Source organism: Anolis sagrei, chromosome 3 (genome assembly GCF_037176765.1).
Source record: "Anolis sagrei isolate rAnoSag1 chromosome 3, rAnoSag1.mat, whole genome shotgun sequence".
Lineage (NCBI taxonomy): Eukaryota > Metazoa > Chordata > Lepidosauria > Squamata > Dactyloidae > Anolis > Anolis sagrei.
In genome coordinates, this window is record NC_090023.1 from 13,183,751 (window position 1) to 13,195,723 (window position 11,973).

The following is an 11,973-nucleotide window of genomic DNA, read 5'->3' on the forward strand; positions in this document are numbered from 1 at the left end:
TTTTCAGTGTGAAATAACTTACAAGGAATCATCTACTTAGCGATATCTGGCTCTGTTTTTTTTCCCCCAGGCGGTACGATAGTGTTATAAATCGCCTCTATACGGGCATTCAGTGTTATTCTTGTGGCATGAGGTTTACGACATCTCAGACAGACGTCTATGCAGATCACTTGGATTGGCATTATCGTCAGAACCGCACTGAAAAGGATGTTAGCAGGAAAGTTACTCACAGAAGATGGTACTACAGCCTAACAGTAAGTGTGATCTATCCATTACATTTACCACAGCATGACAAATCGTTACTTGTCACTTGCCATGTCTAATGAGCATTAGTGAAACAGAAAAACGTAACAAAACAAGCCATGATACATATCCATTTAAAGCAGCGTTGGGTCTTCAAAAATCAGCTTAAATGTGATTTAGCAGCCTCCTTTTGAAAGATGCTGAATTTTCTTGAATGTGTAAGCATTCACATTAGGCAATGATTTTGCAACAATGGCATCATAAGACTGGTGAACTGCTGCTTCTGCATTTTAATTGCATGTTTGTTTCATTTTTAAAAGCATCTACTTCCTGTTTTCAATACATCTTTGGCTTCCAGTCTGACTTCCTTCTGGGCTTGACCCACTTTGCTGCCTTTTAAATCCACTGCTGCAGCATGCCCTCTGCTGGTCAAATGTTAATCACAATGTCCACATCTGAGGGATGTCCTCTTAATTTATATTAGCACTTGTGCTTTAAAATTGCATTGGATAAATGGTTAAGCAAACAAGGAAACAAAGCTAAGGTCTTGTTTCCTTGTCTGATTTTTATTACGTGATTTTGCACTATTTAGTTTAGTTTATTATATTTTGTTATGTATTTTTGTGATATAATTTTTCTGTTATTTGGTGTCCAACTTTGCTGTATTATTTTGGGCCTGGGCCCAACCACCCAGAGTCCCCTTATGGGGGGATGGTGGTGGGGTATAAATAAAGTTGTTGTTGTTGTTGTTGTTGTTGTTATTATTATTATTTCTGGCTCTATTCATCACAATTTCCTTCTTCCATACCTGGACAAACAGTGTTTACAGGTAGACACAGACATGAGCAGTAGAGTTGGAGGTGACATTCATGACTTGGTGCTAGTGGTTTGAGGTGTTGGGTAATTGCAAAAAGGAAAAAAAAAACATTAAAAAGGTAAAGAGGCAGAAACAGCAGTTTTAGCAGATCAGAAGCTTCTTAAGCATAGCAACAGAGCAAATGATTTAAGCAATACAGGAAGGAGCAGAGTCAAGCTTTAAAAGTTATAAAAGACATTATTGAAAGAACTACATTTCTGTATAGGAAAGTTAGGGCCTAGCTCTCTGTCTTTCAGCAGACACAGAAGGGCTTTCTCTGCCAGCTAACTCATCTGCCTGTCCATTTCCTTGATAAGGACTACAAATTTATGCAGGAAGTGGTTGAGTTCCAGCATGAAGGACTTCCTGGTTGACTGTTATCCACTTGTAATCTATGTGGGCTGTAGCTGCTAATTGAGAAACACTTTCTATTGATATGTTTCTAAGGGAATGGTGTGCTACCTGGCAGTAAGTGCCAACCCTCTATTTAAGCCTCATCCAGGCAAGTAAGACGGAAATCCTACAGTTTCTGTTTTGATGAAGAACCTACAGAACTAAAGGTTCATGGATTTTATTGCTCAGAATATAATCAATGATGTCATCAAGTTCCATTAATTTGCTATGTGCAAGCCCCCCCCCCCCCCATTGCCACAAGAAATCCACCACATACCATATATATTGAATATAAGCTGAGTTTTTCAGTCCCTTTTTAAGGCCGAAAAAGCCCCCTTAGCCTATACTCGAGTCAAAGTAATTTGTTATTTTACTGGTTCCCCATCGTGGTCCCTGTGAATTGCACATATGGTAATTTCTGCGCCTGATCAGACAGCTTCGGAACCTTCTAGAGATCTTATTAAACATTTTGACGGTAGCCCCGCCTATTCTCCTCTTATGAGCATGTATGTATATATACACTATTATACTATTATATTATATATTGTTTTGCTCTATTTATTATTATTATTACATTTACATTGTTTTACTCTATTACTATGTTTATTACATTTATTATTTTACTCTATTATTGTTATTACATTTGTTATTTTACTCTAATATTACATTTATTATTTTACTCTATTATTATTAGAAGGATATGTATATATTGAGAAAGGTTAGAATAATGATTTAATCAGAGTTGGACAGCCATTTCTTAAATTACCATTTTATGTAAATACTCAAAAACATTTAACCTACTGATGCCTCAATTAATGTAGTTTTATTGGTATCTGTTTTTATTGCAAAATGTACCAATAACTGCTTCATTTTTCACTCTCAGTTTATACTAGAGTCAATACGTTTTCCCAGTTTTTTTGTTGTTGTAAAATTAGGTGCCTCTGTTTATATTTGGGTCGGCCTATACTCGCGTTTATATGGTATTTTGCAAGAAGGGTTGCATGTACTTTAAACAAATTTTCCACTTCCTGTGTCAGTATATCTGAGGAAATATCTCACTCTGGATGTTTCAGCTTTTACTGGATAATCCTTAGTTTTGCATAATGTTGATGGGCTAGAGATTTTAAAAGTGCACCCATCAGTGGTTGTTTCCTCAGCTGTTTGAGGATTCACAAGACTTCGCAATGGTCTGATTATATTCCTAAAAAACCGGATTGTTGAGTGTTTCCTGTGAGAAGTTGTCTTATTTTTTTAACTTAAAATGTTGAGAAGAAACGTTTGAAAGACTCCAAAGAAGTTTGAATGTACTTAATTCTTTTTCTTCAGGACTGGATAGAGTTTGAAGAAATTGCAGATTTAGAGGAGCGTGCAAAGAGTCAGTTCTTTGAAAAAGTACACGAGGAAGTTGTGTTAAAAACACAAGAAGCTGCTAAGGAAAAGGAATTTCAGAGTGTCCCCGCAGGCCCAGCTGGAGTAGATGAGGTAAAGACTGCTGTCCAATGTGGCTTCATCTTCATTTGAGAAATTTGTTTCATTTGCATTAAAACAATTCATTGTTTTTGTTTGAAATAAAGACTGCTTGCATGCCCAAAATTTGGCCTTTGTAAGTGATGGTAAGGAGATCGAAATACGAAGTCTGGTAGACTAAATAAGTTTTCAGTTTCCTGTCTTTTCTCAGTCTTTGTTGGAAAGGATAATGATGAATAATTAGGAAATATATGCAATGGCAATCAGAATGGCTATGGTGTATGTTTTTTGGATGATGTGATTTTAATATTTATACTAGGATGTTTTAATGCTTTCTCTTAATGTTTAAAGGTTGTTTATGTCTTATGTTTAATGGTTTTAATGATTTTAATTTATAGTTACATGTTAGTGTTTATTATGATTTTTCATTTTACATGTGTGTTGGCATTGAATTTTTGCCATTAGTATGTTGTAAACCACCTTGAGTCCCCTCTTGGAGCAAGTAATTCGGTATATAAATATAGTTTTGGTCGTGTCAGGAGTCGCTCCTGTTGTGAGAGAATTGGCCGTCTGCAAGGACGTTGCCCAGGGGACGCCCGGATGATTTGATGTTTTTATCATCCTTGTGGGAGGCTTCTCTCATGTCCCCGCATGAGGAGCTGGAACTGATAGAGGGAGCTCATCCGCCTCTCCCCAGATTCGAACCTGCGACCTGTCCGTCTTCAGTCCTGCCGGCACAGGGCTTTAACCCACTGCGCCACCGGGGGCTCCTATAAATATAGTAATCATAAACAAACAAATAAATAAATAAGGAAATGCCTAAGTCATTATGACAGGTTCTTCTTTGGAGGCTTCAGTAAGAATAAAATAACAACAGCCATTGCCGTGCAAAAGGCCACTATTAGTTAATGCCCTTAATGACTAAAATGTAGTATACTCATTAATGTGTGCAGTCATTCCTGCACATTGACTGAAGTTAATGGCAGAAGACTCCTGCAAAAGTGGAAAAATCACATTTTTAAAAAACCGGGGAGAACATTTTTCTAGGAATCTGTGTTTACCATAGAATTGCATTTTTAAAAAAATGTTTTAATTAAATATTTTAACATTTTAAAATATTTAAAATAACTTCTGTCCTCAATGAGATCTATGTCCTCAACCCTTCCATTACTTAGAGAGCATTATAAAAAAAAAAAACAGCAAAGTCATTTCTATTGCTTCTAAAAATTAAAGGTAAAGGTTTCCCCTGACATTAAATCTATTCGTGTCCAACTCTGGGGGGTGGTGTTCACCTCCATTTCTAAACTGAACAATCAGCGTTGTCCGTAGATGCCTCCCAAGTCATGTGGTTGGCGTGACTGCATGGAGCGCCATTACCTTTCCGCAGAAGTGGTATCTATTGATCTACTCATTCGCATGTTTTCGAACTGCTAGGTTGGCCGAAGTTGGGGCTAACAGCGGGAGCTCAACCCACTCCCCGAATTCGAACCCCCAACTCTTCGGTTAGCAAGTTCTGCAGCTCAGCAGTTTAACCTACTGTGCCACCAGGGAGCCTTATTGCTTCTACATTATTCTAATTTTATCTCTTACATATAATTATTGTAATGTATTCCTTAATTACTCAACCACAATGTTTCTTGGATGTTCGATGGTTTAAGTTTGCCATTGCTTTTACACACGAAGCTAATAAATTGTTTCCAAAAATCACATTGGATGACCTAGATTCCTAGAGGGAATATTGTACTGTTGACTCTCCATATCTGTGGATATTATACCCACAGATGCAACCATCCACAGCTTGGAAATATATATATATATATCTTCCCCCTCCCCCCCCCCCCCCCCCAAATCCAAAAAGCAAACTTTGATTTTATGTAAGACGCACCATTTTACCATGCCATTACATATAATGGGACTTGAGTATTAACAGATTTTGTTTTACATGGAGGGTCTTGAGCCAAACCTCAGGAGGTATCAAGGGCCCGCTATAATAAAATCCCATGAATAGTAAGATCTGCAGATATCAAGCTTGTAAATGTAGAGGCTTGACTAAATGTAAAGGCTTAAATCTTAAATCCATCATGATGTTCGCCATAGTGAAGGGATTAACAGATACAGAGCTTTTCTAATGCTGAAAACCTGCTCCAGAGTAATTTCTTTTGCTCCAGAACAAGTTTTTCTAGTGAGCTGTGGAAGGAAAGCAAAGTTGCCGTGCTTCCTCCAGGATAAATGCAGCGAATTATATTGACCAGCGTATTTAACTGCTTTTTGTTTTTTTCAGAGCTGTGAGATATGCCAGGAGCAATTTGAGCAATATTGGGATGAGGAAGAGGAAGAGTGGCATCTAAAAAATGCCATCCGTGTAGATGAAAAGGTAATGTCGAACACGTGTTTGCTTGTGTAGTGCAAAGGAAAAATGCAGTTATAGTTCAGGACAGCTTTTAAAAAATTATCTAAGCAGGTGCTAGTGATTTTAGTGTTGGGAGACCAGGGCTCAAATCCCCATTTAGCCATGAAAACCCACTTAGCCACTTTGGCCAAGTCACACTCTCTCAGCCCCAGGAAACCCTTTGAAAGGGTTGCCATAAGTCAAAAACGCCTTCACAACAACAGTTATGATCTATATAAGTGCTTTGTTCTGTTTGCACTGTTGCTGATATCCATCAGTCTGGTTCAGGCTGGCAAATATTTACACTGCCATGGATTCAAAACAGTACCTTCCAGAACACAGTGGAAATTTTTTAGCAAATGTGTGTTGGACTTAAGCAGGTCCAGAAGAAATCTATCACAGTCTGTACAAAAATTACCGTGAAAGTCGTTATTTCATAAAAACAGTAATTAACAATTAAAGTGTGTCGACTTGTAAAAAATTGTGAATGTCATAACTATTTTTGTTCTCTCTCCAGATCTACCATCCCTCATGCTATGAGGATTATCAAAAGGTCAGTATCTCTTGGCTTTACATAACATATCAGCTCAGATGATGATTGCATACTGCAGGCACAGTTAAATTCCAAATTAAAAGAATAATGTATATTTTACATAAGCTTTGTGGAACAAATTAAAACAGTGCTGTTAGGAAATTTTTCTTCCTATGGATTTTTATTCCTGAATGTAGACGTACTTGTTGCAAAAACATTACTCAGGTGATCTTTTTTCTAAGTGAGTGTTGATATAGATAAGAGATATAAAGGCATTCCCCAAGTTACAAACATCCAACTTACAAACAACTCATAGTTGACGGGGGTGAGACAACAGGAAGTGAGAATCCCTGTATCGCTATGCTGACTTTTGTATTTGATCACACGTCGGACATTTCCCAAGTGTCTAGGACTATGTGATGTATTGGGGAATAATGTATGCAGATCCAAGTAGGGTGACTTTTTGCAGCTGCCAGATGGTAATGTTGTCAGCACCAATTGTTTTTAAGTGCAGGCCAAGGTCTTTAAGCACTGCACCTAGTGTGCCAATCACCACTGGGACCACTTTGACTGGCTTGGGCCAGTCTTTGCAATTCTATCTTTAAATCCTTATTATTATTATTATTATTATTATTATTATTATTATTATTTTACTGACACAAAAGCACAGTATGTCACAGCAAACAAGATCTATATGCTGGATTTTGTATCAAAAAATCAGAAGTCGAACACTAGGACTGTGTGATGTATTTTAGAATGATGCGCGCAGATCCAAGTAAGGTGGCCTTTTGCAGTTGACAGATCGTGATTTTGTCAATGTTTATTGTTTCCAAATGCCGGCTGAGATATTTTGTTACGGTACCCAGTGCGCCAGTGAACACTGGGGCCACCTGTACTGGTTTATGCTAGAGCCTTTGCAGTTCGCTTTTGAGGTCTTGATAGCAGCTGAGTTTTTCCTCAATGTGGCTGTCACCCGGTATGGCAACATCAATATTATTATTATATTATCAATTATTATTATTATTATTATTATTGACACAAAAGCACAGTATGTCACAGCAAACGAGATCTATATGCTGGATTTCGTATCACAAAAATCACAAGTCGAACACTTCCCAAGTGTCTAGGACTGTGTGATGTATTTCCGAGTGATGCGTGCAGATGCAAGTAAGGTGGCCTTTTGCAGTTGACAGATCGTCATTTTGTCAATGTTTATTGTTTCCAAATGCCGGCTGAGATCTTTCGGCACGGCACCCAGTGTGCCGATGACCACTGGGACCACCTGTACTGGTTTATGCCAGAGCCTTTGCAGTTCGCTTTTGAGGTCTTGGTTTCAAATCCTCTATATTTGTAATAATAATAATAATAATAATAATAATAATAATAATAATAATAATAATCCTTTATTTATACCCCGCTACCATCTCCCAAAGGACTCGGTGCGGCTTACAATAGGCTGAGACCCAATACAACAATAAAAGACAACAACAATACAGCAGTAAATAAAAATCAAACAGTAAACATTAACAATAAACACGACGCAATTAAAATCAATGTCAGGGCCAGATGTAATGGCTATTTTTTTTAAAAAGCTGGGCATGACCAGGTAAAATGGATAGGTATTTTGGTGAATAGGTAGGGCATGCGGACAGACCTAGATCTCTAGTAAAGTACATTTAGGTCTAGAGAGTAAAGTAATGACAAGTAATAATTTGGGTCTAGAGAGTAAAGTAATGACAACTGTCTGGGATACATTGAAGAAGTAAAACCATTTTATAAACGAAAGCTTGGTTTCTCAGAGTTCAGTCAAATCAGAATGTTTTCCCTGCATTGTATGGATTATTGCAGACAGCAATCATCACAAGATCAATATTTTGTCTCAGTTTAAAAACACGACTGTATGTGTGATGTTAATTTTGACTTCCAGACTTCCTCCTTTGACTCGACTCCTTCACCTAGCAAGACGCCCGTTGAAAACCCACTAAATATTATGTTGAATATTGTCAAACAAGAAGTACAGGACTCCTGTAGCGGCCCCAAAGTCAAGGAAGAGCCAGAGGAGGAAAAGCCTGACGAATGCATGGAGGAGAGCAAACCTTTAATGTCTGCCGAAATTAAAACTGAACCTGAAAAGGTTGAGTCAGTTTAAACAAACTCTGGGGTTTTTTTTTATATTGCAGAGAAGAGCTACTGTGTCCTAGCTGACTCTAGAAGGCAAATAATTTTTATATGAATAAAGTGTTTATCTGGGGCAGGGCCCCAGCTGCTTATTTGGTTAATAAATACATTTTTGTATTTGAATTTCTTATTGCCTGCACAGTGTCAGGTGTCTATTGTGTGGAAGTTCTGTCAGTGGCGTACAAATTGAACAGGAATAGACTGTATATGTAAGAAAACTTGTACAATTTTTTTTTCATTTGTGGAATTGTAAATTATAAATAAAAGATATTTTTGCTATCTATGGAGTGTAATGTTTATGCACACCATTCAATAAAAAAAGTATTTCTGTTTCGGGAGTGTTTTAAATTGGAATGAATCCAGGCTTCTTCACTGGCCTTGTGTTTAAAATAAGATTTCGAGGAGAAATGGCAGGCTTAACATTTTTTTAAGTTTCAGGAGAATATTAGCGCTTAACATTTAAAACACCTAGACACTTAAAAAGAAGACTTAGGAGGGTTGCACACAAAATAACATGCTTGATTACAGATAAGTGCCAACAATTCAGCAGTTATAGGAGGATATCCAGATTTTCATGAGATTTTCTTCTTTCATTTAGTCAACACATTTAGTACAGCCAAATCAATTTTTCTTTCCATTTTATAGTGAGAAAAAAGTAATGTAAGATTGCTCAGTTGCAATATGGTTAACATTTTTGTTGATTTCTAATTTGGGTCTAGAGAGTAAAGACATTATGGAGAGATGTTAATATTTATTTCGTGTAATAAACTAGAGTGAAGCATATTCCAGTCTCATTTTCGTTATTTCATGGGATGTTTTGGGCGGGAGTGGGGATATCGAGGTTTTGCCTAATAGAGCTTGAATGTGTGTGTGGTTTTGTGTCCCAAGCTCCCTGGAAATGCTTCCATATCGACAAGTTTACCACCTGTTAGGATTTCTGGGAGTTGAAGGCCAAAGCATGAGTCAGAAACAGCTTGAAAGTAAAGACAGGAAACAATCAGGGCCAGCTAACACCTGCCAAAAAAGGATTCCCCCAGGCTTTGAAGCTGCATGGTTATTCAGTGCTAATGAAGCTGGCTAATTTCAACATTCACACTTGCCTCAAGCAGATAAGAGTTCTTTCTTGCACCCTGGATATTCCACAGATATATAAACCCCACTTGTCTAGTTTCCAACAGACCTCACCAGGGCCGTAGCCAGAAAAAAATTTCGGGGAGGGTTGAAAATTTTGGGTGGGGGTGGGGGGTTGAAAATTTTGGGTGGGGGGGGGGGGTTGAAAGTTTTTTGGGGGGGGTATGGTCACATTGAAGCAAAGAGCACATCAGGGGGCAGAGCAGCCTTCAATGGCCTGCAGCTCCGCCCTTGTCAACCACCTCCACCAAGTCTGGCCTCCTTAATGAGAGCATTCAACCCCCCCCCCCCCCAACTTGGTTGCTTCGCTACATCGGCTATTGCTGCAAGTAGTGCTTGCAGATCTGGAGGGACTCTTAATTTTTTGCGTCTCATAGACTTAGCATGGGTATTTGGTTAACCAGTTAAAATTCATGAGTAAACCAGGGGTTTTTTTTAATCCTGAAAAATTTCGGGGGGGGGGGAGTTTGAACCCCTAACCCCCCCCCCCCCCCGCCCCAGCTACAGGCCTGGACCTCACAACCTTTGAGGATGCCTGCTGTAGATGTGGATGAAACGTCAGGAGAGAATGCTTATGGAACTTAGCCATACAGTCCGGAAAACTCACAGCAGCTCAGTGATTCTGGCCATGAAAGCCTTCGACAACAGATTGAAAGCACATAATATATAATGTAACTCAGTCACATCCTGCACAAGTTTATAGTCCTCATCAAGGAAATAGATGGAGGTATCTTTTAGAGCAGTGGTTTATTTATTTGAACGTTTATATCCCATCCTTCTCAACCCCCGAAGGGGGACTCAGGGCTGGCAATCATTAGATGCCAACAAACAAAACAATTGCAGTACAAACAATTAACATTAAGTAAACCAACAAGATTATAAAAATACGTTGAAATATTGACCTTTAAGTATTAGAATACAACCGAGCCTAAGTCCCCAAATTCAAATCGTAATCCTGAATTCCAGTCCAAGGTCTATTGAGTGACAGTTCTCATAACCGCCTCGAGTCGCCTTCGGGCTGAGAGGGGCAGTACATAAATATGGTAAATAAATAAATAAAATAAATAAGTCATTGCAGTTGCTACTTGGTCAGCTGCCTGAATGCTTTGTCCTTTTTTCCAAAGGAGAAGAAAAAGGGAGTTGCCCTGAATTCACTAGGGAGTACATTCCATAGATGGGGGGCCACCACAGAGAAGGCCCTCTCTCGTCCCTGCCAATTGTGGTGAGATCAGAGTAGGGCCTCCCCTGGCGATTGTAAATTCCGAGGTGGATCATATAGATGGAGACACATTTGGAAAAGTAAACTGGACCGGAACTGTATAGGGATTTATACGTCAAGACCAGCACTTGAATTGTGCTCGGAAATGGACAGGCAGCCAGTGGTTTACCAGCTGTTAGGATTTCTGGGAGTTGAAAGCCAAAACATTTGGGGACCCACAGGTTGAGAACCACTGACTTAAGGTAAAAGACATGGATTTGCAGCAGGATTTAAATAAAACAACAACACTTGGAAGCAGCCACTAGAAGAAAGGAGTGAAATTGGATCTGGGTTCCTATTATTTAAGGCATACATGGGCTGTTAGGAATTGTAGGCATTGAATTCCAAAACACCTGGAGGGCCGAAGTTTGCCCTTGCCTGATTTAGGGGATGCTTAAACTATTCTCTATTCTCACAGAGCTCTCCTGTTTGTAAAACCTACACAACTTAATGTGGATATGAGGAACTCATCCTCTCCGGATGATATACAAATAATTCATTTGTGTGTTGTCAGGCTGTATGTGGGTTTTTTAAACACGCCTAGAAATGTGGCTGCTTTCCAGAAGATAACGAAACAACCTTAGCCTTATCTTGCTTTTTGTAGATGCACCCTCAGTCCATTTCTTTATCTAAAGCAGCTGCTTTCTATTTCTCATGAATTTGGTACATTATAATTGCATGTTATTACAGTTCAGGAGCACCTTGTTTCCGTCACTGAAAACCAATAGTCCGAATTCTTGTCTAAAGTGTTGATGATTCAAAGAGTTGGGCTTCTTAGTGAGGTGTTTTGTTGAGTTAAGGCTTGTTGAGTTAATGCAGTTTGACACCACCACCAACAACAACACTTTATATTCCACCCTATTTCTGCAAGGGGACTCAGGTCGGATCACAGTAGACATATACGGCAAACATTCAGTGTCGTTTTGGATAGACAGGACAGATACAGAACAGAAAAGAGGTATGTTGTTGTCGACGTCCAGCTTTTTGGCGCCTTGGAGGTTGTGCTCGAATCCAGCCACAGGAGGGTGTAGACGCTCCATCCCCTATGATGAAGAGCCATCAGGACTTCCTCTTGCTTTTTGATCACCGGGCATTTTCGGATCTCTTTCCTTTATGGTGTCGTAAACTACCTCTCCACTTGTTTTAGTGGTACCTAATTTCTCAACTTACAACTCAAGCTGTTTTCAAACTGCTTGGGTCAACAGTAAGCTGGGCTGACAGTCAGGAGCTCACGCCGACTCGGTGCTTCAAACTGGCAACCTTTCGGTTGATAGATCTTATCATTGCTGGCGATTTACAACAATAATAATAATGTATTGTCGAAGGCTTTCATGGCTGGAATCACTAAGTTCTTGTGGGTTTTTTGGGGCTATATGGCAATGTTCTAGAGGCATTTCTCCTGACGTTGCGCCTGCATCTATGGCAAGCATCCTCAGAGGTGAGGTCTGTTTGGTAACTGTTTGGTAACCAGTTACCAAACAGACCTCACCTCTGAGGATGCTTGCCATAGATGCAGGCGAAACGTC

The 11,973-nt window shown here is 39.1% G+C and overlaps 1 protein-coding gene across 1 annotated transcript in view; it reads left to right on the forward strand.

Annotated features, from left to right (window-relative positions):
• Window positions 1-8,841, forward strand: part of PCF11 (PCF11 cleavage and polyadenylation factor subunit) — a 29,755-nt gene extending 20,914 nt beyond the window's left edge. The window contains exons 12-16 of the mRNA XM_060771196.2: window positions 71-254; window positions 2,819-2,974; window positions 5,241-5,333; window positions 5,866-5,901; window positions 7,808-8,841. Coding sequence (XP_060627179.2) covers window positions 71-254; window positions 2,819-2,974; window positions 5,241-5,333; window positions 5,866-5,901; window positions 7,808-8,029 — 691 coding nt within the window. The 3' untranslated portion in view covers window positions 8,030-8,841. The remainder of the gene's footprint in view (window positions 1-70; window positions 255-2,818; window positions 2,975-5,240; window positions 5,334-5,865; window positions 5,902-7,807) is intronic.
• Window positions 8,842-11,973: the final 3,132 nt, after the last annotated feature.